This window comes from Mercenaria mercenaria, chromosome 16, assembly GCF_021730395.1.
Source record: "Mercenaria mercenaria strain notata chromosome 16, MADL_Memer_1, whole genome shotgun sequence".
Taxonomy (NCBI): domain Eukaryota; kingdom Metazoa; phylum Mollusca; class Bivalvia; order Venerida; family Veneridae; genus Mercenaria; species Mercenaria mercenaria.
The window spans coordinates 50038765-50066497 of record NC_069376.1 but is presented as its reverse complement, the minus strand read 5'-3'; the positions used below and the strand labels follow the sequence as shown (position 1 = coordinate 50066497).

The 27733-nt window shown below is 33.9% G+C and overlaps 1 protein-coding gene across 1 annotated transcript; it reads right to left on the bottom strand.

The window, feature by feature from the left end:
- Positions 1 to 440: 440 nt before the first annotated feature.
- LOC128549336 (uncharacterized) lies at positions 441 to 15693 on the bottom strand. The gene is made up of 7 exons (XM_053525937.1): positions 15455 to 15693; positions 14963 to 15145; positions 14267 to 14468; positions 2814 to 3042; positions 1172 to 1182; positions 763 to 809; positions 441 to 598 (listed from the first exon to the last, which is right to left on the bottom strand). The coding sequence occupies exons 1-7, from the start codon at positions 15681 to 15683 to the stop codon at positions 441 to 443; spliced, it is 1059 nt and encodes a 352-aa protein (XP_053381912.1). The 5' UTR covers positions 15684 to 15693.
- Between the last annotated feature and the right edge of the window lie 12040 nt (positions 15694 to 27733).

Sequence of the window (27733 nt, the reverse complement as noted above, 5' to 3'; positions counted from 1 at the left end):
ATCATTTTTTGGAAATAACTTGAGAACCACTTGACCTACAATGTTGAAACTTAATAGGATGATTGGACATGCAGAGTACATGACCCCTATTTATTTTGAGGTCACTTGATCAAAGGTCAGGGTCACAGGAGCCTGAACAGTGACTTGAGAACCACTAGGCCACGAGTGTTGAAATTTAGCGGGATGACTGGACATGCCAAGTAGATGATCCCTATTGCAGCCTACCATCAGTGTCTCTTTGACTTTCGCTCCTGACCCCTATTGACTTCTTGCCTATAAGACTTTGCATTGGGGGAGACATGCGCTTTTTTACAAAAGCATTTTCTAGTTAGTTAAGATTTCATCATTATCACTGTCAGATTGCTTTACAAAACCAGTCATTTTTTTCCGATTCAATACTATGTTCGTATATCCTTCCATAACAAAAGCGCTTTGGAATATCATGACTTGGAAATTTCATCCAACCTGTTATTGGAAGAACTGGAATGGTCGTTGGCTCCTTTCTCATCTCGTACATTCTGCCACCTTCCCTTGTCAACAGAAATAACAATGTCAGTTACGACATTTATGTCAAATACCATATAGATAAACGAAGAAACTGCAAGCAGAACATGTATGATGGTTTAATTATTTTGTTACTATTGAAATAACATTTTATGTATAGGGAGAGAGTTTCTGAAAAAGCTTATGGCTTCCTACTTAATCCTAGATAAGTTTGTATATTTGTAAAACTGTAACAATTATAACTATATCAATAAATACTGTTTAAACCAATGTCTGTTTTTCCAACATCTATACACTCCAAACACCTGAAATGATAAAATTGACAAGTAGTTAATTTAGTTACAATTTTAATAGGAAATCAATAATATTATTTGAAACTTATCATTAAGGAATTCTACATAAGAATGTAAATTTTAATTGAAGTACTGCTCCTTTTTTCATCAATAACATGTTCGGTCAAATGGTTCAGTTTTGCTTGACATCAAATAAACATATATGTACAGGGTAACAAGAGCGGTAACAACATTTATTTTGCATTTCTTATTGCCTTCGGGAACAAAGGCTTATAATAAAGTTTAACTTATACTTTTCTTAAGTATTTTAGACTTGGATTGCTGAATTCGTTCTACTGACAGACTAATTTATAATAGTGCCTAATGTATCCAACCTGAGTGAGAGCTGTTTACAAACAAAATAAATAACAAAAACTACGTCATAATGGCAACTTTATGTCAAAAAATATAGCTTTTCCTCAGCAATTGTAATATACATTGGTAACATAGTACATAACAGTACACGTATATTGATTACCGTAACCCTAGGCCTAGACTCCAGGCCCGGGTACCGTACCCCTTGTCTGCATATAATGAAACTAATCAAATCGAACCACGAGTGACAGTGAGGAAGTCTCACTGGACGACTGTGTCGTCGTGAGTGTGGAAAACCGATGTGGCGTCCTAACAAATTTATTCTTCCACATTAAATACAATAATCGTGCAATATACAACCCAGTTGGCAAGTGTACAGGCACAGACTATTACTTCTCATACTCTGTGGAGATGTTGCCCTAAACCCGGGACCTGTACAGTTTCCCTGTAGCTCCTGCAGTAAGGCTTTTGCCAAAACGCACAGGGCTATTTTATGTGACTCGTGTGATATATGGTGCCACATAAAATGTGTTGAAAATTCACCCAGTATGTATTCTCAACTCAGTAATTCGGATGAACTATGGTACTGTCCAATTTGTCAGGAGAGTCGTGTATAAACTGACCCCGATGTCACCTCGGGGGACGATGGAAGGGAGGTAACCTCCTGCGAAAACTGTATGAACCTCGATGATAGTTACCGCCCACTACCTGATCCAGAGAAGACTGGCTAACCCAGGTAGCAATGAATCGAATAACGATATCAGTGACTATTCTTTTAAAACAAACTCGACCATGGAGAACAGCTCAAATTGTGATATTTTTGAAAATTTACGCAAACTGAGAAAAGAAAACAAAAAAGAATCCGGTTATCGGCTATATAAACATTAACAGTATGCGATATAAGTTTGATGATTTGAAGCAGGTGTTAGATGATAAACTCGGAGCCTCATTTTCAATTGCTGAAACTAAAATTGATGATAGTTTCAATAATAATCTTTTCCATGCTGATGGATATAAAATAGAACGAAAGGTCAGAAACGCCCATTGGGGCGGCTTGATGACTTTTGTCAGGTCAGACCTACCATTCAAACGTAGAAACGACCTCGAGCATGATTATGCTCTGAACTTTCTATGAATTAGAGGAAATGGGCAATCATCAGTGTATATAACCAGCTATCTATGTCCGATGGACTGTTTGAAACTGTTATCACTTCATGTCTGGACAAGATATGAGCCGCGCCATGAGAAAAAAAAAACATAGTGGTTTTGCGACAAGCATAGATCCAGACCAGCCTGCGCATCCACGCAGTCTGGTCAGGGTCCATGCTGTTTGCTTTCAAAGCCTATTGCAATTAGAGAAACCGTTAGCGAACAGCATGGATACTGACCAGACGCGCAATCTGGTCTGGGTTCATACTTGTCGCAAACGCACTGTGTTGGTTTTCTCATGGCGCGCTCATATGTTTTCCTTTGACAATATCCTATGTTTAGGAGAACTTAACTTTGATATGCTCCGAAAAGATGAAAGTGAAACTATAACAAATGTCTGTGATAATTTCAATCTTGAAAACATTATTAAAGACCCCAAATGCTTCCCTAAAATACCCCACCCACACTTCTTGATCTAATACTTACAAATTCAACATCCCTCCTCTGTCATACGGAGGTCTGAGCGACTGCCACAACCTTATTGCAACAACCCTTAGAGAACAGTGTGAACCCAATGTTAAGAAGAAGGTAAATTTCTGCAGCTATAAAACTTTCGATGAACAGAATTTCAATGAAGATGTGTCTAAAGTTCCCTTCCATGCTGCACACATCTTTGATGATATAGATGATGTATACTGCGCCCATGAGTACCTCCTTAAAGAAATTGTCAATGAACAAGCACCTGTAAAAGAAAAAAAATCCCTAAGAAGCATCCCCACCTTATATGAATTCTACATATAGGAAGTCCAGTTTTAAAACCAGACAAGCTAGAAACACATTTAATAAAAGTAAAACTGCTGCAAATTGGGAGGTTCTACTCCGTAACGCCAAAACAAATATCAAACTTCCAAGAAAGATGCGATGGCGGCCCTAAGTCAAAGGACTTCTGGCCAACTATCAAACCTTTCTTATCACATAAAACAGGTTAACAAATCCAACAGTCAAATCATTCTTAACGACGCTGGCCCCGATTCGCTTATATCTTACTGTAGTAAGCAAGTCTACAAGATAGATTTTTTTTGGTTGGATTTAAGGTCGCACCGACACATGATAGGTCATATGGCGACTTTCCAGCTTTAATGGTGGAGGAAGACGCCAGGTGCCCCTCCGTGCATTATTTCATCTCGAGCGGGCACCTGGGTAGAACCACCGACCTTCCGTAAACAAGATAGATTAAGCTACGTCTATAATATCATATTTCATTATTGTTGCTCTATGTAAGATATACATGTTTCTATAGAGACTGTGAGTTTATACTTGGAATGCAACACACATAATAAATATATAAACCATCCTTCGATTCTTGTTCTTTTTGTGTGTCAATAAGCCATCCCAATAGCTCCATAGATATATATTACAATGGCGATATATATTACACTAACCAGAACACCGTAGTAAATAAAATGAATTCCCTTTTCGCTAACATAGCTAAAATATAAGTATTGACTGCCAAACAACAGTAAACCAAGACCATCCCAGTGTCCAGCGTATTTATGAAAATACCAATACGAATGTCTTTGATTTTTTTCCAATTCCTGAGTCTAACATTAATAAAAGTATTAAAACTCTGGATTGTAAACAGGCCACAGGAGGAGTGGACGGTATACAGCCAAAAACAATCACAGCTAAAACAAGCACAGGTTTCCCCTATCTATAAAAAAGATGATCCCTTTATCAATAAGAACTAAAGGCCAGTGAGTATCCTTCCAACTATATCAAAAATTTATGAAAGAGTTTGCAACCAGTTAAATGCCCACCGTAGTAATATCTCCCAACCCTTCCTTGCAGCATTTAGACCATCCTTTGACTGTCAAATTACACTTCTTTGTTTGGTTAAAGGTTGGAAAAAGCCCTAGAAGAAAATAAATATGTCGTCGCGCCATTCTCATGGAACTATCCAAGGCGTTTGACTGCCTACCTCATAACTTAATACTACTTAAGCTCAAGGCATATGGTCTCTCAGAAAAAGCCTGCGGGTTATTCAATAGTTACCTAACAAATAGGTGCCAAATGGTCAAAATCAATTGTTTCAAAAGCGACAGGCCAGAAATCAAGAAAGGAGTACTCCAATGATCTATACTTAGGCCTCTTATTTTCAACATCTTCTTAAATGACATCTGCTTTATTAAGAAATCAACCAAATATAATTATGCAGACGACAATACCTTGTCATTCGGTAACCAATACTTAACCCCCTTTAAGAAAACACTCGAATCGGAAAGTAGAGAATGAATAACAAACCCAGATAAATTTCAAGCAATATGCATAGGCGAGAAATCAAAAAATGAGATCAAATCATTCAACTTAAATAACAACAAAATCACATGTGAAGACGAGGTCAATTTACTAGGTGTTACCTAGATTCTCTACTTAACTTCGACAGTCAGGTAGTCAAAGCAGCAAAACAGTTAACTGTCCTACAACGATTAAGTAGATTCCTAAATATTCAAACAAGATTGGTTATTTTTAAATCCTTCATACGGTCCAACTTCAACTACTGTCCGCTCGTGTGGCACTTCTGTAGTAAATTAAATACCGAAAATCTTGAAAAATTAAAGTATCGTGGTTTAAGAATTGTTTATAATGACTATGAATCGTCTTATGAAGCCTTATTAAACAAAGCAGAATAAGAATAATTGCTATTGAAACTTATAAAATGATAAACAACATCTCACCAGAATATATTAGATCCTAAGTCAATGTAAAATCATCTTCATATAATTTCAGATACGTAAACACACTAGAAATTCCAACAGTAAAGACAGTCAGGTATAGCAAGAATTCTTTTAGATTTGTAGGCCGTTCGGGCGACAAACAACCTGACAAATGATATAAGGTTATAATTTTGTGATGTTATTTTTGTTTTATTGATATTGCGTATAAACCATACAGCAATGGTCTTTCATCTGAATGTTGTATTGACAGCTAAACTCATTTTTACACAAATCCGTCTACATATAATATTTGACAGACTACAGCCCAATATTCTTCACTTGTTTAGAACAATATCTCAAGGTGCTACGAGGAATAGGATAAAGTCACGCACTTCTGTTTTCTCATTTCTTGAAAAACGATCTGACAAAACAGCTGGTAAAATTTCTTAAAGACACTGATTCTGGTATGCCTGGTATGTGGCCTATGGAGATGATAAGGTCTGCATATTGGCGATAAGGGCCAATACACAAGTCGGGACCATTGGTAGACTTGCTTCTGTTTATCATAATAAGCTACTGTATAGCTACTGTGCAGTAAATAAATTGCAGGTGATATTTCTCACCTTTATAGCAAATCAGTTCTCACCTTTATAACGAGTTTAGAAAGTTTGATTGAATTAGGGCTAAATAAACAAAGTGATAAGATACTAATCCCCAATGATAACGTGATTCCCGCCGAAACGCGAGGACGAGTCTAATTCATGATAACTGATGTAATAGCAATTCACAATGACTGCACATTACTTGACAAGCAAATATTAGTGTTGCTTTCATTTTACATATCCACTGTGTATATGGCAACCAGTTGGGTAAAATGCAGACAACAACTGGATATACATATTGCCTGTAGAGACAAAGTTTCTATATGCATATTTCATGGAAATTCAAAAAAAAAAAAAAAGAATTTTCTTCAGTCTTGTGTCTTCAACGAAATTCACGCTATTAACGTACCTTAAATATCATTGACAAGTTTTCAAACTATTCCGGCAATATGTAAAACATTTTTCTAAGTATTTAATCTTCTTGGATGAAATTCAATAAAAGTTGACTAAAACTTGCAAATTTCTAACGTCAAAAAATAAATATAAATGTATTTGTGTTACGACGAAATGGTATATTATATTACCTAGATTTCTGAATAGCGGAAGAAATATTTACGTTTACATCGGTAACCTTAGTGTTAACTCGGCCACACTCTCAGGCTTCATCTGACGTTCAATGAATTTCTGATCCACTTCTGTCGGTGTACATATAGTGCCAGAGAATTAAAAAAGAAGCAAAGGAGACGACGTGTTGATTTAACTATGAATTCAAAAGTAAAAACGACGTTACAGCATGTTTTTAATTACTTTAAATTTGTAAATGTTGCAAATATGCACATTATATGTATTTATATTAGTATGATTAAGACTCTTAATAAACTGGCTGCTTTATAAAAAATACCTATGCTTATGTCAGCGGGTTGTAACAAATGAACAGGAATGAAATAATATCCATCCAATCAGTTTCAAAGAAAACATTTAAAGTGATATAAGAAAAACCATTCGGAACGCTTATTGGAATTTTCAGATTTCGCCAAAAGACTTTTCGAAGAAGAATTTACTTCTAACAGAAGTACACAGAAGATTTACATCTTACAGCTCTAACAGAGTATATGAAAAATTAAAATTGTCATAAAATGTTGCAAAAATGTGACTGACCAAATGGTACGATCCTATATTTCACTAAATAAAACGAAAACCATACATGTTGACATGTTGACAAAAAAATGCATAGAATACAACCAATCAGAATAATAGCACACTCGGTTTGATTGAGTCTGTTCATGAGAGGTGATGAAATGTGCAACACCTCTCACGGGGGCCCCTAGCCCCGGCTTAAGCGGAACTCTATTACACATATATTGAGTCCTTTGTCCATTTTTAGATCTTGCCTCCACCTCCAAACGTTACTGCGTATAGCAGTTGTGAATATAGAAGATTTCAAATTTCGAAATAATTGTCACCAATTCTTTAAGCAGGTCACAGGAAATAGTTAACGTCAGCAACAACTTTAGAACAAGCGAAATAACACCAAGGTAAATTTTATTGTGTCTGTTTATGAGTGATAACAGCGAAATGTGCAAACTCAAAGCTGTTTTAATACAAATAAGAACATTCATCTAAAACTATGGTCACGTTCGTAGATCATTTATGGAAAAAGGTAAAATACAACGCACAAATTGTATTCATCGTCCGACTTGATTTCATGATAAAAAATTATCAAGAATTTTCTTATGTCTTGTTTTCCAAGGGTGCTTCACAAATTATAGCCTAGTCATTTTGTGATTTATGAGACTCATATACGACATAATTAACCCTTATCATGCTGGACACGATTTATTCTGCCTTTGCGACCAGTGCAGATTATGATCAGCATGCACATTTGTTCAGTCTGATCAAGGTCTGCACTGTTCGCCATTCAGTCAGTATATTTTTGGTAAACACACCTTTTAACAGTTGTACAATCCAAATTGTAAGATGGACAGGTTTATTACAGCAGGGTACGTAATCTTTCTCAGCTCCAGTATGATAGCAAGTACAGGTATCATCTTTATACGTTGCAAACAATGTACAATAGAATACACAGTTAATGTCAATATTGGTTCAGTAATTTTCCACTTACGAGGCTAAATTGTATACTATTATAAATTTTGCAGTAAAGGTGTCTGGGGGGTTCGTTTTATCAGCACTTATTCAGTACAATGTCTAAAGCTGTTAATATTTTGTGCTAAAATACGCAATGGGATTAACTTAAGTGGTTTTGAATCATTTTAAAATTAAAAACTATATTAACTGTTGTAAGTTTGTGAGTAACATAGCTGAGCGTTTATCAACATTGAACCTTTTTCTTTTAGTAAAACAGCTTTAATATTTACATCATATCAATTGAATATCTCATAAAAAAACAATATACCATACTTTACTTTTATTTTTTCTATATGAATAAACTAGAGCATATTAATTTTGAAAATAAATAAACAAAATATGAAACAACAGTAAATAATTCTCAGCTCACCTGAGCACGAAGAGCTCAAGGTGAGCCTTTGTGATAGCACTGTGTCGTCCGTCGTCGACAGTCGTCGTCCGTCGTCAACAATTTGACTTTAAACACTCTATAGGTCACAATTTTGTCCCAATCTTAATGAAACTTGGTCAGAATGTTACCCTCAATAAAATCTTAGACGAGTTTGATATTGGGTCATCTGGGGTCAAAAACTAGGTCACCAGGTAAAATCAAAGGAAAAGCTTGTTAACACTCTAGAGGTCACAATTTTAATAAAACTTAGTCAGAATGTTACCCCTTATAAAGTCTTAGATGAGTTTGATATTGTGTCATCTGGAATCAAAAACTAGGTCACAAGGTCAAATCAAAATAAATGCTTTTTAACACTCTGGAGGCCACATTTATGACTGTATCTTCATGAAATTTGGTCAGAAAGTTAACCTTGATAATCGCTAGGTCAAGTTTAGATCTGGGTATTGTATGATTAAAAACTAGGTCACCAGGTCAAATCAAAGGAAAAATTAGTTAACATTCTAGAGGCCACATTTATGAATATATCTTACTGAAACTTGGTCAAAATGTTAATCTTTGGGATCTTTAGATCAAGTTCTAATCTGAGTCAAGAGGTTAACAACTAGGTCACCAGGCCAAATCAAAAGGAAAAGCTTGTTAATACTCTAGAGGTCACAATTTTCGCCCAATCTTAATGAAACGTGGTCATAATATTACCCTAAAAAATCTTGGACGAGTTCGCTGTTGAGTTATCTGAGGTAAAAAACTAGGTCACTAGGTCAAATCAAAGGAAAAGTTGGAAACACCCTCAAGGCCACGGTTATGGCAATATCTCTATGAAACTTTATCAGAATGTTTGTCTTGATGATCTCTAGTTCAAGTTCGAATCTGGATTATGTAGGCCCAAAAACTAGGTCACCAGGTCAAAAAATCAAAGGAAACAATTGTTAACTTGTTAACACTGTAGAGGTCACATTTATGACTGTATCTTCCTGAAACTTGGTCAGTTTGTTAATCTTTATGATATTTAGGTCAAGTTCGAATCTGGGTAAAAAACAAGGTCACTAGGTCACAAAGGAAAAGCTAGTTAACACTCTAGAGGCCACATTTTTGACCATATCTTAATGAAACTTGATCTGATCTTTAGGTCAATAGGTCAGGTTAGCGATACCGGGCCTTCAGGGCCCTCTTGTTTAAAAAAAGCCTGAACTTTTCACAATTTTACAATAGTAAAAACTACTGTATCGTTTTTGTACTTAAACATTTTTTTTAAAAAATGATGTTTATCTATATCTGAATCAATTGAAACATTACAAACATGAATTTCTTCTTAGAAGGCGGTACCCCACTGTGTTCCTTTGTTTGTTCGTTTTGTCCTCATGTGTTGGCTTTGTGTGTGTATGTGTGTGTGTGTGTGGTGTGCACGTCTGCGTGCTGTGGGTTTCGTTTTGGGGAGGCTGCGTTTTTGGTACGTGGCATTCCCTGTTTGATATTTGTCTTTGTTGTTTTTTTTTACAGATTTGATCAACTGTTTCAATACAGTCTTTATGTGTCTGTTCAGTGTTGTTATATTTTCTAGTCCTTTTCGACCATGGAGTACAGGATAGAAGTCCGCTTAAGTCGGTGAGATATATGGATGGGGTGGGGAGGGGGAGGGGTGCGTGAAGGTGTTGCACATTCTATCAAAGTGTCTGCTGATATTTTGCTTGGTTGCATTTCATGCTCCCAAAGGGTCTTTTTACAGATTTAATTTCTATTTAGCATGCATTTTGTATGCATATTGCGTACACTTTTAGTTTTAATAAATTCATAGGTAGAGGCAAATAACATAGTTTATGAACATCTTTCGTGCACAAAAATGGTAATGATTCCTTTTTTCCTTCTCACTATATCGTAAGTGTATTCTCCTCTCAAAAGCATTTGCAATTTAACTCAGTGTAATACTTTAAACGTGTTTGACCATATATAATGTGCACTCGCTGAATTTATTACTTATATTCTAATTATAGCTGAATGTAGAAGTAATTAAGACATTTTCTGTGAAATTAAATTTTTCTTCGAAAAGTGTTTCGACGTAATACGAAATTTCCAATAAGCGTTCTGACTGTTTTTCCTTATATCACTTTCAATGTTTTGAAACTGATCGGATGGATATTATTTCATTCCTGTTCATTTGTTACGACCCGATGATATAAACATAGGTATTTTTTATAAAGCAGCCAATTTATTAGGAGTCTAAAACATATAAATATAAATACATATAATGTGCATGCTTGCAACATTTACAAAAAGTAATTCAAATAACGTCTGTAACGTTGCTTTTACTTTTAAATTCATTTTTAATCAAAACTTCTTTTTAATTCTCTGGCACTACATGGGCACCGATAGAAGTTGATAAAGAAAATCATTGAACGTCAGATGAAGCCTGAGAGTATAGCCCAGTCTACCCTAAGGGACTTAACAATGTAAACGCAAATATTTCTTCCGCTATTCAGAAATCTAGATAATATATTATAAATTGTACCATTCTGTCGTAACGCAAATACATTTATATTTATTTTATGACGGTTATAAATTTGCAAGTTTCATTCAGTTTTCATTGAATTTCATCAAGGAAGGTTAAATTTATTAGGAAATACTTAGAAGAATGTTTTACAGATTTCTGGAACAGTTTGAAAACATGTCAATGGTATTTTAAGTACGTTGATAGCGTGGTTTTCGTTGAAGACGCAAGTGAAGAACTTTTTTTTTATTTCCATGAAATATGCATATATAAACTTTTCTCTACAGGGAATATGTTGGTTAAGAAATTTTTTCAAGCTGTTTTCTCAGATCGCTTTTCAAGAAATGAGAAAAAAGAAGGGTGCGACTTTATCATATTTCTTGTACCTCCTTGAGATATTGTTCTAAACAAGTTTTACATGTCTGGATATCCAGTGTTTAATTTATCAACAGTGGTGTGAAGAACATTATGCAGTAGTTTGTCAAATATTATATGCAGACGGATTTGTGTGAAGAGTTTACAATACAACATTCATATGAAACACCATTATTGTATGGTTTATACGCAATATCAATAAAACAAAAATGACATCAAAAATTATAACAAAATATATAATCTCCACTACATCTGATACATTAAATGTGTACATGTCTTGGACAAAGAAAACAGCTTTTCTGTATACGTATCAGTGCAAATTAATCTATAAATACAGCTCACGCGAAAAACCCCTTTCTTTTAGATTCTAAGGGTTAACTCTGAAATGCCTATCCGAAAGTACCAACCATTGTGTAACTCGTATGTGTCATCTGTTACACTCACATTGAATTTCGACAAAACGTAATGAACGGAATTCCGAGTCGAAAATGTACTGGTCATGCAATAATATTAACTAGTATATTATAGTCACAGCGTGTCTCCGAATCAGTAACCGTTATTAAAAATTGACCGACCATTTCCAGTGCCGTTAACGGAATATTCCTATATAGGACAATCAAAATATCCTCAAATAAAAAGAGGAGTGTTCTAAACTCCCCTCATAGAAAAAGGCTATCATAATTCCCTCTGTGGATTAAACACGACTTGCATAATCCCCTGAGCTATCAGTATCCTCTCTTTTGAATAAGTAATAGTCACCCTCATTATAACATTTCTAAAGAGGATGAAACGCAGATCCCAGTCGGTATCTATAGACATTTGAGATGAAGAACGATGCTCCCGTTTATTGTTAAATATTGACTGCTTAAAGATTGTCCTAAACCATACGTCTGTGAGAATAATGTGTAACAAATACTCTGTTTAACTTTTAGAAAAAAATAGTTGTTTGAAAGCACTTAGAATATGTTTGTTTTCATATAATCCAGACTGGTTTCACAATACACATCAAAATCATTGTCCTGATGACCCATGTTGATAAAGAAACCTGCTTGAATTTTACACCAAGCCTGTTAGATTATGTACTACCAAAAAGGCATCTCCTTCAATCTTTTTCCCCCGCTTTATTATCCGTATTTGTCAAGAACAATAAAATATATATCAAGTATTGTAATTTCTGTATCGGGTGAATGTTAATACCCAGGTTCATTATGCAGCTGTATCGGGTGAATGTTAATACCCAGGTTCATTATGCAAGTCATCTTAAATTCTCAAGCCCCTGCAAAACTATAAAGGTGCTGTTATCAATGGGATTTGGTCAATACGCTCGGAAACAATCGGAAACCAGAATTTTAAATATAACATTCAGTTATACGGATAAGCACATTTCTGATATCTAACAGGAAAAACATCACATGACTGTGGCTTGATTTTATTATATCTTAAAATAAAATTACGAACCGTAATGTTATCGGGAATCTGGACAATATTTGGTAGGCGGAAGTAAGCTCCTTTTGGTTGTTGTATAAATCGATAGCGTGATATCTATTTATTTCTTTATGGTGTATGTCGTCTAAGAAACGGAATAATATATTAAGCAAAAAGTGGTTTTATCGTTTGATAACATCGATTTTTGTCATTTCGATGAGTATCAAAACTTTAAAATGTTCCAATCACAACCATAAAAATGTTGTATAATACGAATGGTATTATTATATACGAGTGTCTTATAAAACATCATAATCTAAACTAAGTCAACAAAGACGTTTTAGATTTATATCTTTTTGAGAAACAATGTATTTCCTACTAACGTACTAAATTTGAATCTGTTACCTTTCATTGTATTTGTTTTAGGGTCATTTCTTGGATCAAATGGCATGCATTCCATCCCACGTCAGCGACGTTTTCATGGCGTCAAATTTATTGACGATATTTTTCATTATCAATTCAATTCATTTTTAGCAATAAAAATATATGATTAAACTTTTCTAATTGAAGATCAGAAAAAAAAACCTACGCAGAATATCAGTTTTCATAGAGATGTCTGAAATATTCCTTTAACCGATGCGTATAAATATAAGACTTTTTTGACATTCGTTTCTCTTAAAAGGCATGAAAGTGTGACATTATGCCTTCAAGTCAAGTTATCAAAGTATGGCTAAATATTGCTAAATATTCTTGTCATGATCAGAGAACGAGGAGAATGGTCTTAACTTGTAAGTATTAGTCAATGTTTTCCATAGCATTTAGTATAACTGAATGATTGCTTAGTTTCTAGAAGGTTTAGAGAGGATATTGTAACAAGTTGTCAAAACGGCTCCTTGGTTATGGTTATGAGATAACATGCTATATTGTGTCATATGTAACGTCAAAAAGGCGGTAGTGGAATGTGTTACTGATTATGATGGTAAAACGTTCACAACACTTCATATAATGTGAATAAAGTTGTTGAGCCGGTGTACGTTATGGAGCACCCTCGCATGTACTCTAGGTGAAGACTTTTTGTGGGAAATTTTATCGAAGAGCTGCAATATACTTTCTATATGATAACAAATACATCAGACTTCAAATAATAGCTATAGAATCCTTTATTATTAACATATATTACAGAGAATAATATTGTGACATTGCATGGAATGTAGAACAAAAAGACAGTAATATCATAAAATCGAAGTAAAACATCGATAGTTGTACGTATAAAATAAACATTCTTAGAGAGAGTTAATCAAATTTGGTGAAGTAAAAAATTTATGTAACTGTCATGTTTAATCATCAACACTTATGTTCACTGAGTGCGTAATGTATTTTAAATTTTCACAGGAGGTGATTTGATTTTCCTCATTTCCCTTTATCATAAAAGCATAAATTTGGTGAACATTCGTTGCTAATATCAAAAGTATCGTATTATATTTGCCAAATAATTGCACTGACAAAGTTTGTAAAATTATCAGTAACTCCATTTTCCTATCTTGGTTGCGCAACTTAGCTAGATCAGAAATATATGAATTCCCCAAGATAATTACGCCATTTTGTAAAAACACTCAAATATCCCATTCTAACAAGGATCTAACGTCATGTAAAGTTCCTAAAATAAGTCTATAATGTGAAAAAAATATTATTGTTTTCATGTGTTTGACCACTTAGCCAGAATTCATATAAAATAAATGCGCTAAAGCAACTTTCACAAGCATTAGCAAGAATGTTCTATTTTCTGTTGATTTCCCTTTCCGTCTCCTTGGACCCCACTCATATGAACTTGCTTTGGTTCTTCCATATGCATATGACATCGGCACACACAAGATTTTGCGTTGGTGTGAACACAATATCCTATGACGAACAATAATGAAACTGAAGCCGTTACCGCACCGGTTGTCAGACAGAGGTAATACGAGTATCCAAATTCATAAGACTCACCGAGCGATAACCTGCTAACAACCATGCAGCTGACGAAGTTAAAAAATCCTGAAAATTAAAACATGTAATTAGACATGATGTTAAATAAGTCAGATAACAATGTATACCATGTTAATATCATTCTACGAAGGTGTATGTAAGTGAAGCATCAAAAAGTAAAAACCTTTTTCCGGAAATTAGGTACCGAAAAGAATATTTTCACAAAAGTACGCCTAGTAAAATCAGAACTCTCCGGTGAGCAGGTTGTGGTCATTTATTACGAAGACACTATATCATGCGAAGACAAAGAATAAACAAGCAAGTGCAGCATAAATTATTGACTTTTCTAAGATATATGACAGATAAACATTGTCTTTAACAGTATTCTTTATATAATGTATTGCATTTATGTATTATGTATATTAAATGGGCTACAAGTCCTGTATTCCCTCTGCTTTCTGAGATGATCATACAATATGTTCACTAAGCGATATCTCTGAATCACACAATGTATTATTTTCTTGAGAACATATTAAATGTCAAACAATTGAAAAGAAATTTACCTGCGAAAAAGGAAGCAGTCGGCAAAAAGCACGGGAAACAAAATTTGGCGATAGCACTTTTATCATCTCCATACTTTTGGCACTGTCTATGGAAGCAGCAACACATACTGATGAAAAATAGCACAGTCGCAAGAAGCGTTATGTAAGACACAACTTGCAGTCCAAAGGCAGTAGTGTTCAGCGCTTAAAAAAGAAATGTCCAACATTTTACAACCTGTCTTGTGTGATATCAAACGAATACATTGTTATGATTTTTAAATACAGGCAGAAGAGTTTTGTCTCAAGGTTATATAAGAGTGATAAATCAAGCATTTATAATTGAAATATCCAAACAGTTAGAAAAGATCTTACCCACATCTCGAAGATTTAACATCCAAATCACGTAATGATAATTTTATCTTCAAAATATAGTTATTATAATCTGAATGCGAAAACATCTGCTATTGATAAACGTATTTAGCACTGACTTTGAAGAGTTGTGAAAAAATATACCTTCGCTTCCGGAAGTTGAATTGCCACATTCGGTATAAACCAAACCAATGTTTGAACATGTTTCGTTGTATACCCAGTGCGATGTAAACATCCCGGCACTCTGCAAAGGTACTGCGAGAAGCAGAAGAATTCCAAGTCCAATCCGGGTAAATCTTCTAAAAGACATACTTTGATGAAGACACGGGCATGTCTCACGATATGCTGACCAACAATCGTCTATAACTCCCATTTTCTAAAATAAGGACATACAAGAAATATCGGAACAACTGCCATAAACACTATTTTTTGAAGAATCCTCTCGTCAAGAAAGGCATAATTATTATTTTTTAAAAACTGATATATCATTTAATTTTTATCAAAAAGATGCGTTGCTTAACTATTTTAAGTAATTTTTAAGTAAATAATGTATTTATTTCGATTAAACAACTACTATCATAATTAACACAAAATGTTCAATGACAATTTCACAAATGATAAAATAGATGTTTTCATACCTTGATCTAGAACCAGGAATGAACGTGCTCTGTTGAACTGTTACTAGACATTTTATTTTATACAAGTAAGTATTCATATTTCTACGAATTTATAATGATCCAGTCACTTCCAAGTACTGGTACACGCTTATATTTCTAAAAATGTGTGTTCGCTAGTATTATCAGTTACTGAACGTTATCATTTATTTATAGGTACAAGTCATGGTTGTACGAAACACCTGCTGATTCTAGGTATTCTAAATTTTGTTTAGTTCTTATTGCTGAACTATCAAAGTCAATTCAAGTTTAACATTAAATGTTACACGAGTTGCTTTTGAAATGAGCACCGATGCTTTTTTTTATGTTGATAAGAATAAGAATTCACAGTCTATACTGGCATATACAAGTGATATTACAATTGTGTTCAAATTTCATTCCACTCATATAGTTTAATAACACAAATTGAAATCAGCGCTAATTATTATAATAAATTATATTAAACAATTACTACATTTTTTCTGGTACACAATTTGTTATCGGTAATGTAAATTGAGAGTCCTTTATTCCAAGTACAATATCTAAGGCTACTTAATGGCTGGTTGTGCGAGTTGGACGTTTGACTGATAGAAAGGAAAGGCCGCGAAGATCATTTTGTAATCATCGCGCTACTTCATCTAACAGCTAAAATATTGTTTCTTCCAATTATAACTAATTATGATATATTATAAAAATATAAAAACTGTAGACATTTTCTATGAAATAAAATATCTCTTCCAAATTCCAATCAAAGAAAAATGCGGGTTTTGACAATAATTCACATTCTTGTGGTTTGACCGATTTTCCTTAACTTCAAACTTTAAAGAAAACAAAAATGTGTTGAAAACCATACTTTACGCTGTATTTTATCTTTTAAGTTTTCGTAGAAATGTTTATGCTTTGCTTTTATCCATGAAATGATATATGAAAATTTAATAGGTTTCAATAACTGTCGAGGTTGTACGAAAAGATGTATTTTTGGCCAGACTTGAAATTGTAACCGGATGGTTAATTCAGAGCGCCCGAAAGTAAAATGCAAATAAAACTATTTTAAGATAACATCATTTTTATTTGATACATATGGCATTTTGTCACAGTCTTTGCGTTTAATATCGTAATGTAGCTGTTAAATAATTTATTGACTAGAAACATAAGTTGAGTCAGGATGGTTTAACCCTCTGACCTGTTTCAAGATTCCTTTCCTTTAAAGTTTGTATTGGGCCAATTCGTTTCACTCAACATGTGACATGCCGGTCACGTGAACGGCAAAAAAGAAAATCTCGCCGGTTTATTAATAAACGGATGCTTCGGGGTATGCTAGAAATAATATAAAAAATACAATCTATTATGATTTTCTATTGTGGCATGTTCAAAATGGTTTAGTAACATATTTCTTGCAGTATATTTCTACCTTTCCTGGTATTAACCCATATTTTCACATGTTTACCCGATTTTATAACTCGAAAATATATGATTTGCCGCAAGACCGGCGCACATCGACGTACGCCGGATAGACCCGGGCAGTGCCAGGAAGCCAAACGAAAGCCCAGCCAGTTGCCCGTGGCAGCGAAATGGCGTACGCCGCAAAAGTGAAACGAATTGGCCCAAGATAATCATATTATTGTTGAATTATATGCTTCTATAATAAAATAAATAAGATCAGGACTCGAACCTGAGACCTTCCTGTAACTATGCTCAAGCAAAGTATAGGCTGCTCTTCTATCTGAGCTACCTGGTCATCGTACAATCTGTTGACAAATTACAAACTTAACCTTTTATTATTCCTATCTTGTTGACAAATTACAAACTTAAAATTTTACTTGTAGTATGTAACAAAAATGTGCGTTTCATTTATCCGAACATACGAGCTAAAAATATCAGCATCTTCAACGAACGTAGAGATTTTTACTTAAAAAGCTTACATTGTTTATGGCTGCATTATATGTCTGAGCTAGCGGAAATGCGAGTACTAAAAGGTTTATAGTATTTTATATACAATGTATCCTAGAAATAAAATACTTATTTCGTACACAGGTATCACAAAAAAAATGTACGCAAGAAAAATAATCCGCTTACCTTTAAAACATGTAAAATCCAAAACACTAACATGGAAGTAATATGCACGTGTTACCTTTGTCGTAACAATGCGTAGGAAATTACTTGAAAATTATCGTTATCGTCAAAATTAAAGTCTTCGTTTCTTTGACGTCAGCAAACTTCTGTCCGGGAGTTCGGCAGTAATAAAAGGGCATTTGGAACTGCAGACAATCATTCATTTCTTTTCACTTTCATACTTCAATTTTACGTGTTTATTTTGTGTTTACCAATTAATACATATTCTAAACTGTAATACCATCTTTGCAAAGATATAATAATTGCATTACACGTATCGGAACAGATATATAAAATGTTAAAGTGTGACATTTTTGCGGGGAGGGTTATCGCTAAAACTTGTTAAAACTTGTAGCCCGACATATTTGCACTATATATTTCGACGCCCCAGAAATAAAAGAATGTAAGTGAAAATACTGAAAAAAACTAAATATTTTGTTTTTTAGACTTAATTAAAACCAAAAACTTATCATCTCTGTTTTTCAACCTCTTAGCTAAAGCTTTTAAATTCTTACAGTATCGATGGTCATGTATCTATCAAGATGATGCTATTTAAGAAATTGTATATACACCATTTTACAGTTCCCATTAATGAAAGGTCGTGTATCTGCTACTTACGATCTATTTACTATATAATTGTTGTATCCAAAATCACATAATATGCAATCTCAAAAGGTTGTAAGTGCCAGATACGACCTTTTTCTTCAGAACATATTTCTTAAACTGACCAAAAACGGGTCGTAAGTAACAGATACGACTTTATATTATTAATAAAGTATTATTTTTGGTTCAATAAACAGGATTTTCTGTTCATGTTATACCCCCTTTCATGCTGTTTCCGAAAATATATATGTCATATAAGGTCGTAAGTAACAGTAACGACCTTATTTTTATAAAACGTCGATATATAAATGCACATGCATTGTTACCGTTCATGTAACTGTAATAGTTGCAATAAAATATTATTAAACTAAAGCAATATAATCCAAAACAAGGAAAGCCACATTTTAAGAACGCAGTCGCCAATTAAGCATTGCACCGGATAAAGTAGTACGTACACAGCGACCGTGCGTGTGAACACACAAGTATAAAGGAATGCAATAATAAAACATTTTTTTGTTGTTTCATGTCGTTTTTCAATAGTATTTTCAGTTATATAACGGCGGGCAATTAACCCAACCAATGTACAGTACAAACTTGTTTTCCGCAAGTAACTGCAATCTTCCCCACATGTATCAGTGGTAAAGGACGAATTTTCTGTTTGGGCTGCAACTTTGTTTAAAGCTTCCTCTGCCTTTTTCGTTGCCAGTTTGCCGTTCTTCGGCATTTTTGGAAGCAGTTTCCATGGCTATTGCAATATTCCATGCTTTCTCGAAGGTCAAATCCCTAACTGAATTAGCTTTTTCTGAATGTGTCCATTTTTAATTCCGCAAACAAACCTGTCTCTCAAAGCAGTACTCAATATATCACAAAGCCGCAATGATCTGATAGTCTCCTATGCATATAAATTGTTCACTCTGTTTCTGTTCTCGTTTGTGGAATCTGTATCTTTCAGCAATTTCTAAAGGTTTCGGTACAAAATGCTCATTCAGTAAAGTGATAATGTCGTCCAATGATTTTGACGCTGTATCTTCTGGAGCCAATACATTTCGAAGTAAACTGTTTGTTTTTCCTCCCATCATACAAAGTAATGTTGCCATTTTTCTCCATTTGCCACGAAGACATTTTTCACTCTTTTTGTATAAATTTTCCATGTTTCGTTTATTTTTCAAAATTTATCGATGTTCCCAAGAGCAGCAGTGGCCATAATGAAATCCCAGAGTCTAGCTTTTTATTTTACTAAAACACTGTTTACAATAAAATTCCTGCAACGTTAATCCTCGTCACAGATGTGAGTCATCAATCACTGCTCTTGGAAAAAAGGTTTATTTAGTGAGCTTTTTCCTGATAAGCTAACACGATTGAATAGGAAAGAGGGTCAATAAGAGGAGTAATACCTTTCTTTGAGACACTTTATATGAAAGACTGTATAGCTTTGGCGAACCTGACATAGATTTGAAATGGTTTAACAATGAAAGAAAGTAGTTGTTGCACCACTATGTTTCTGAGATTTCAACATCTCGAAATATTATATACTTTGAACAGATTTTTGCCCTTTTATAAGCGTGTTTACGTTGTCTTAATTTCATTTTTACTTGGAAATTGTTCCGAGGGTGATTTTGGTTTAAAATTATATCGTATTGGGAGTACATTGCTTGGATGTTTTGAGAATAGATTTAGTTTTATGTCAATGTTTTCGTTAATCTTGAAGGTGGTTCCATTTGACTTGATTTATCTGACTTCGAAACAAGTCATTGTTGCCTTAATCATATAGTCATACATTACGATTAAACGTTTTGTCAGATGGTGTAACGCAATTAAAATTTAAAAAAATCGGACAATGATACCTAACCTCCTGCTGGAGAAATGGATCACAAACACCAGCATTAATTACCATTTCTATACTGTTTGTGAAAATGACATCAAATTAGTTATTTATTTTGTTGAGTTAAATATCGCATCGACACAATTATATGTCATATGGCGACTTTCCAGCTTTGCTTATTTCATCACGAGCGGGCAACTAGGTAGAACCACCAACCTTCCTGGCTTCCTCACATGAAGAATTCAACATCCCGAATGAGGCTGAAACCTACATTAATGAGGGGCAAATGATTTTGAGTTAGCGACCTTAACCACTCTGCCACGGACGCCCCGAAAATTACATCAAAGGCTTAAGAGAAACTTTCTGAGAAATCAGTACAGTCTTCAGTAACTTGGATGTCCAAACAGTTGCTATATTATCTGAAATGTCATTTGCACTGCTGTTCTCAGACAGTTAATTAGCTTGGTGGGCAACATCCAGCAATACCTTTATACGCACGACAATCTTTATTCTAACCATAAACATTGTAAACGGTTACGTTCTTATTCAATTCTTCAAACAAAGGAAATAGATTCCTTAACGTATATACACGCAACCATAATTATCATTTGCACGACCTTTCCTGTCAGGTTGGTGAAAACCAGGAAATAGAGGACCGGTTGCCTGCAAGCACTGAGTCATCGAATCATGTTTCCATGTGAAGGCAAAATTTTGAGGTTACACAATTCAGTAAACAGGGTGTCAAGCTTAAGAAAGATACTCCGAATGTTGTAGTGAACTATATTTAAGTAGTGTGAGAGTTTTAAGAAATCTTTCAGCGAGTCATCTTATATCTTGTCCGATGACGTTGAACACGTAGCAGAAGATAAGAATCTGGTCCAGGATTAGTATAAATATCCCCACACATATTTACAGGATATGTAACCATTAACATGACAGTAGAAAATTAAACTTTGAGTGAACTCCAAATAGTGCATTAACATACCGCTGGGAGTAATTGTTAGATTTCGTGTAGCTTAGCATGTACATTTGTTCTTGATGATATCAATTTTGATTTCATTAACTGTTTTAAGCCAATTACCACTCCAAAAACTTCGAAAACACATACAGTTGGTATTGAATTACAATATGGGCAAAGATCGGTTTGATTTACTTCAGTAGCTTTAAAAGAGTGTAATTTAGAAAATTATCGTCAGTTAAATATTAAAAAAATATTCACTGAGCCAAAAGAAGACAGCGATATAAATGTAATACATGTAAGTAGATAAAGTTATAACTAAAGTACATACATGTGTACGGTACATATAGGTAGGTAGAAAGTACATACATGTGTATGGTACATATAGGTAGGTAGACAATGGTATATATATTGTTTAATTGTTAACTTGTTATGGAAGACTTTATCATTAAAAGAAATGAAATGGCATGACACTGTCACACGAGCACTTTGAACACTATCAACGGATAGTGATCGATGTGGCGCGAGGTAGAACAGGCCATATTAAGATGACGATTTTTTCGTTTCCGAGAGCCACAGGTCGAAAATTATATTGGATTATTTAGAAAAAACAACATTAACGAAGGAAACAAAATTTATATGTTAGAAGTAATTTGGGCCTTTGACTTTCAACATTTCAGACACCCGTGTAATTCATACCCATTGTAAACAACAAATCCTTATTTTTTTCCACACATTTAAAGAAGAGGGCAGATTGTATCAATAATGATAAGTTTTCATCAAAATATCGTTTCGCTTTTATCGGACAGAAATCTGTTTGTCTTCTAAAATATGCATCGACAGACCTGCAAAAGACAGGTGATTCTAACGTGCAATAGCCCTTGGTGATAAAACATACATGTTAAATGATGTTAAGAATAATATCAAGATGCGTAATTTTACACGCGATCCTAATAGAATTGAGCCGCCCACATCCGTTTGATTTTTTTTTTTTTTTTGCATTTCTGAATAGAAATTGAACTATTTCAGTAAACAGTTTAATATAATTAATTAACATAATATACCCTGTCTAGTGAAATATAAATATATGGATATTTCTTGAAGATTGTAATTTTTTTTTTATTTGCGTCTTCAACGAAACGTATGTCTACCTTAAAATAACGCCATGGTGCGCATCATATTTTGCATTTTAAGTATTGTTACTCATGCAATGTGTAAAATACTTGTAAGTTGTTAGGCATTACTGCACAAGTTTAATCGCCTGGATGTAAATCAATGAATTACAAAACTAGTCAAGTTTGCAATGTAATATATTAAATGTAAGTAGGACGAAATGGTTGCGTAGTATTCTAAAAAAAGGAAGGACATTAGCGTGCATTCGAACAGCAGTCCAAACAATTGCTTTGTTCCCAGCATATAGTTTCGTTTATTTCTATTCGTTTTGTAATGTTTAACCCTTAGCTTGCTAAATTTCTGAAATGGACCGGTTCATCATTTAATTTTGGCAGTACCATTTATTTTTCAAAGGGGTGTTAACTGAAAATTTCCTGACTGAATAGCGAACAGTACAGACCATGATCAGCCTACACGGTGCAGGCTGATCTTGGCCTGCACTGGTCGCAAAAGCAGACTCAATTGCCGCTAGCAGGCTTAAGGTTAACGTAATACCGACAGTTAATTAATAGTGGACGAGAGAGCACCTGGGTAGAAGCACTGACCTGGTTGTTTCCTCAAATAAATTAATTTTACTCCGCAAGCAAGGTTTCCAACGAGGTAATTTATTTTCGTATCAGTAGTAAAATTTCAGCTGACGCATTAACAGAACTAATAACTTGTCATTATCATTTTAAAATTGAAAACTTGCCAAACACTATTGGTGATTATTATTCAGAAAAAAAGTAAGGATAAATATCAAACTGGGAATGCCACGTTCCAAGAACGAAAACCCACTCAAGACACCGCATCCACCCAATATGAACTTACGTATAGGTGTTAACGAGAAAGGCTTTTTTAGTATAACGATGAGTTATATGTAAAAAATTGAATGCTTGAGATCATTATAGCTGAATCTAAACTATTAAGACTATGGGGTACACATTATGTATCAACATAAAAAATGTATGCCTGTCATATTAAAATGTTAAGAGAGCTATCAAAATTTCCTCAACATAAACATTGTGACGCCATTTTGTTTTGCTTTATGCTACGCGGCTACAGCTAAATCGTGTAAAATCAATAGAATTGACATGAAATAAAAAGAATCCATTTTGCATGTAGGATCGTTTGCTCGTGAACACAAAATTTTACATTTTCACGCGTGGCAAGCATGGTTAAATATAGTTTGATTCTACGGTATCCTATAAATACTTTTGTATCATCGCGTTTCAATGAAAAGGATTGTACTTACAAACATAAAAACTTTATTCCAATTTATAGGCTTACTGCGTAGTTTTAAACATTACAGTATGATAAATAAAAACTGTCAAATCACTAGAATTTTAACGCTTTTCGGAATTCATACTTTTTGTTGTAGCAATTTCGAAGAAAAGTTTTCTTTCGAGGAAAAATGCCTAACATATTTTTACGTTCAGCTGTATTTAGAATAATTCTCCATCTACTTCCATTAAATATTTAATATAATAACATATAACTTATGTAACGACATGACAAAAGTATAAATAAATCCACTAGACTGGGTATTCCGGAAGGTAATTGCATCATATTTCGTAGAAATGTGTTTCATTACTTATATAAATTATAACGATTAGTAACAATTTAACAGAGTAGCTTTTGTTTTTGGTTCGGAACATTTTAACCATCATTCTGACTGGACTTTGTTAAGGTAAATATGTAAACAAAGCGATATTAAACTTTAACATTTATTCACTCAAATACAAACTGATCATATTGAAGTTTTATTTTTAACTGTTTAAATGTGATATAAGCTACACATTGTTCAATATAAATCAGAAGAAAAACAAGCTAGGAATCTGCAAAAGCGTGGAAGTATGAACTTATATTTTCAACATATGCATGAAGTAAATTACTTTAATTAAATGCTTAGCCTTTCTTAACGAGAGTCCACATTAAGATGGGGCCTCCGTGACCGAGTGGTTAAAGTCACTGACTTCAAAACACTTGCCCCACATCGATGTGGGTTCGAGCCTCCCTCGGCGCGTTGAATTCTTCATGTGAGGAAGCCATCCAGCTGGCTAACGATCCGGCTGGCTTACGGAAGGTCGGTGGTTCTACCCAGGTGCCCGCTTGTGATGAAAAAATGCACAGAGGGGCACCTGGGGTCTTCCTCAACCATTAAAGCTGGAAAGTCGCCATATGACCTATCATGTGTCGGTGCGACGTTAAATCCAACAAAAAAAACCAAAAAAAAAACAAAAAAAACAAAAAGAAACATTAAAATTAAGAAACATTAAAATATTGTCCTTTTTCTATAAGATTACAGGTTTTTAATTAAGAAATGGGAGTTATAGACGATTGTTGGTCAGCATATACGGAGGCATGCCCATGCTTTTCTCAAAAGATGTCTTTTAGAAGATTCACCCGGATTGGACTTGGTATTCTGTTGTTTCTTGCAATAATTTTGCAGAGTGCCAGGATGTTTACATCGCACTGGGTATACAATGAAACATGTTCAAACATTGGATTGATATATACCGAGTGTGGAAATTCTACTATCAACGGAAGCGAAGGTATTTTTATCACAGTTTTCTTCGTAATAAGTTAATATGATGCCTCAAAGTCATTTTTGCTGTTATGCCAGTACCTGTATTCATTGCAACGATTTAGATAACGTCTTTCAACAATATTTCCCAGATAGAATGATTTAATTTCAGTAAAAGGTTTGAAAAAGTGAGGACCCAAAGAGAAGTGTAAAAATATAAATGCTAATAAAATACATTTAAAAAAAAGGTGAACACAATTCCTTCCAAAACAAAACCTCACAGTGTATTTATTTATGTGAAAACGATAGACATATGCGTACATATAAAACATAGACAATTAATGTAAAGCAATTAAAAATATGGATAAAACAAACATGTTGAGGAATGCCGTGTGGTACCACCTTGGAATGGTCAGTGACAAAAAAAATATCTTGGGAGCTTAAATAAGATAATTTTGCGTAAACCCTGTCTCTTTATCCATACTGTGGCTAAAATTCACCGGAGAGTGAAAATAAAGATATAAAACTGGCATTAATGGATGCTGTCGCGTGTCTCGAAATGACCGACTGTACAAAATTATTGATACAATACACCCAGAACGGTGATTTTTTTTTTTTCAAATAGTTTTCTTTGAGTCAGAATTCAATTACTGGTATTCAGAGGATGTCCTCGTTTTCACTCTTTATACTTTAATACCTTATCAAATGTAATAAAATGTCTGCTTGTTACTTTTTCGAATGTGTGGTCATATATAGATATTATGTTTAACGGACCGCTTTTGAGTGAACATAGATCTATATGTCATATTTATATTATATCAATATTTTTGTTATTCATTTAGACATAACTGGAATGCATGTATGTAAAAAGCACAACACTATATCTAATTAGTATGAAACATTATATTATTATCATTGTTATTAAAAAAAAATTGTAATATAACAAATAATACTGACACTTCTTTTTTAAGCGTTGGACACCTCTGCCTTTGGACTCCAAGTGGTGTCTTTTATTACACTTCTGGCGACTGTGATATTGTTCTTCGGGATCTGTTGCTCCTTTCGCCGAGACAGCATATATCATTTGAAGGACGAAAGTGCTATTGCAAAATTTTGCTTCCCATGTTTTTTACCAACGTTTTCCTTTTTCGCAGGTAAACACTTTAGTTGTTGGTTTCTCTTTCAATTTCAGTCAACTTTAAAACAAACAACTGTTTTCAAATATGATCAGAATAGAAACATATTAGGAAAACATGTACACTTACACCATTCAAAAGAATTTAGCGTTCTTTTTTGTTATGAATAAAAGCCAAAACTGTGACGGCTGGCTTAAATTACAACACAATAAATAACAGCAAGTAAAGCATTAGCTTTAAAATAACTAATGATTTATGATAATAAGAGCATATGTTTAGGTTCTAAACATGAATTAAAGATAAAGTAGTTCCTAAGTCTGGACTGTTAATAACTTATATCAACAAGACGCATAGATGTCAAAAAGTTACGAACTGTAATAATAAATAATTCAGCTTTTATAAACCTATTTACTCCATTTCCACTGTTACAAAGACTTTGATTTTATTCTTGATCTTAAACGTTACTTTGAATCCGACCACTGATACTTGCAAACCTTTATTTCAAGTTGCTTTTTAATTAGGAACATTCACTTTGATCTTTAATTAGTTTGTTACAAACACATTTATTATTTCTTACTTCGAAGACTCCAGTCCGATGTTTAGGGTATTGAAAACGAATCGACCTACAAAATATATATCAGAAGTAGTTTCAATTGTCCTTATTTCTACCATTAACTTTCTTAAAGCGCTATTTTTGATTAGACGCAATTTTCTTCTTTTTATCGTCTTATTTTACTAGTCTTATTTGTTAAATTTCTGGTTTTTGTAAATTGCATGTGTAAGATGGCGATAGCATGGATCTATTTCATGAAAATCCCCATTTCTCGCTTCAAAATATTCAATCTGTCTTCTTTTTTCAAATTTCAGGACTTTTCAATTTCATAAGCTGCATGGTTGTAAGTTTGGATACTCATACTACCTCTGTCTGACAACCGGTGTGGTTACGGGGTCAGTGTCAGTTCTTTACATCATTGGATATTGTGTTCACACATATGTAAAGACGTGTATGTGCCGATGTCATATGGAAGAAACATGGAATAATAAAAAGTAAAGTGAAAAACTCAACTTTGACATATGTGCTATGCTGTGACATGTGTGTTATGCTATTATATGTGTGTTATTCTATGCTTTTATTTCTTTGATGTAGAAAACTGTATTTGTAGACTTATTTGTTTTGATTTTGATTACGTTTTGATAGAATACATTCTTGCTAACTTTTACGTGCAGCAGCTGCGCGTGTGTTGTCTGTTATGTCCATGAATTACTAACAATAATTCATATTTCTAATTTTAATCAACCATTGCAGAATGCAGTAAACAAACAATGACGTTGACGACGTTACCCAGTAACGACGTCATTTACAATAAAAGACGTTCTAAAAATAGATTATCACATTTCTCCCAAGTTATAAAAGATTCATATTATATAATTAAGTAATCAAAAATATACCGTAGATAAGC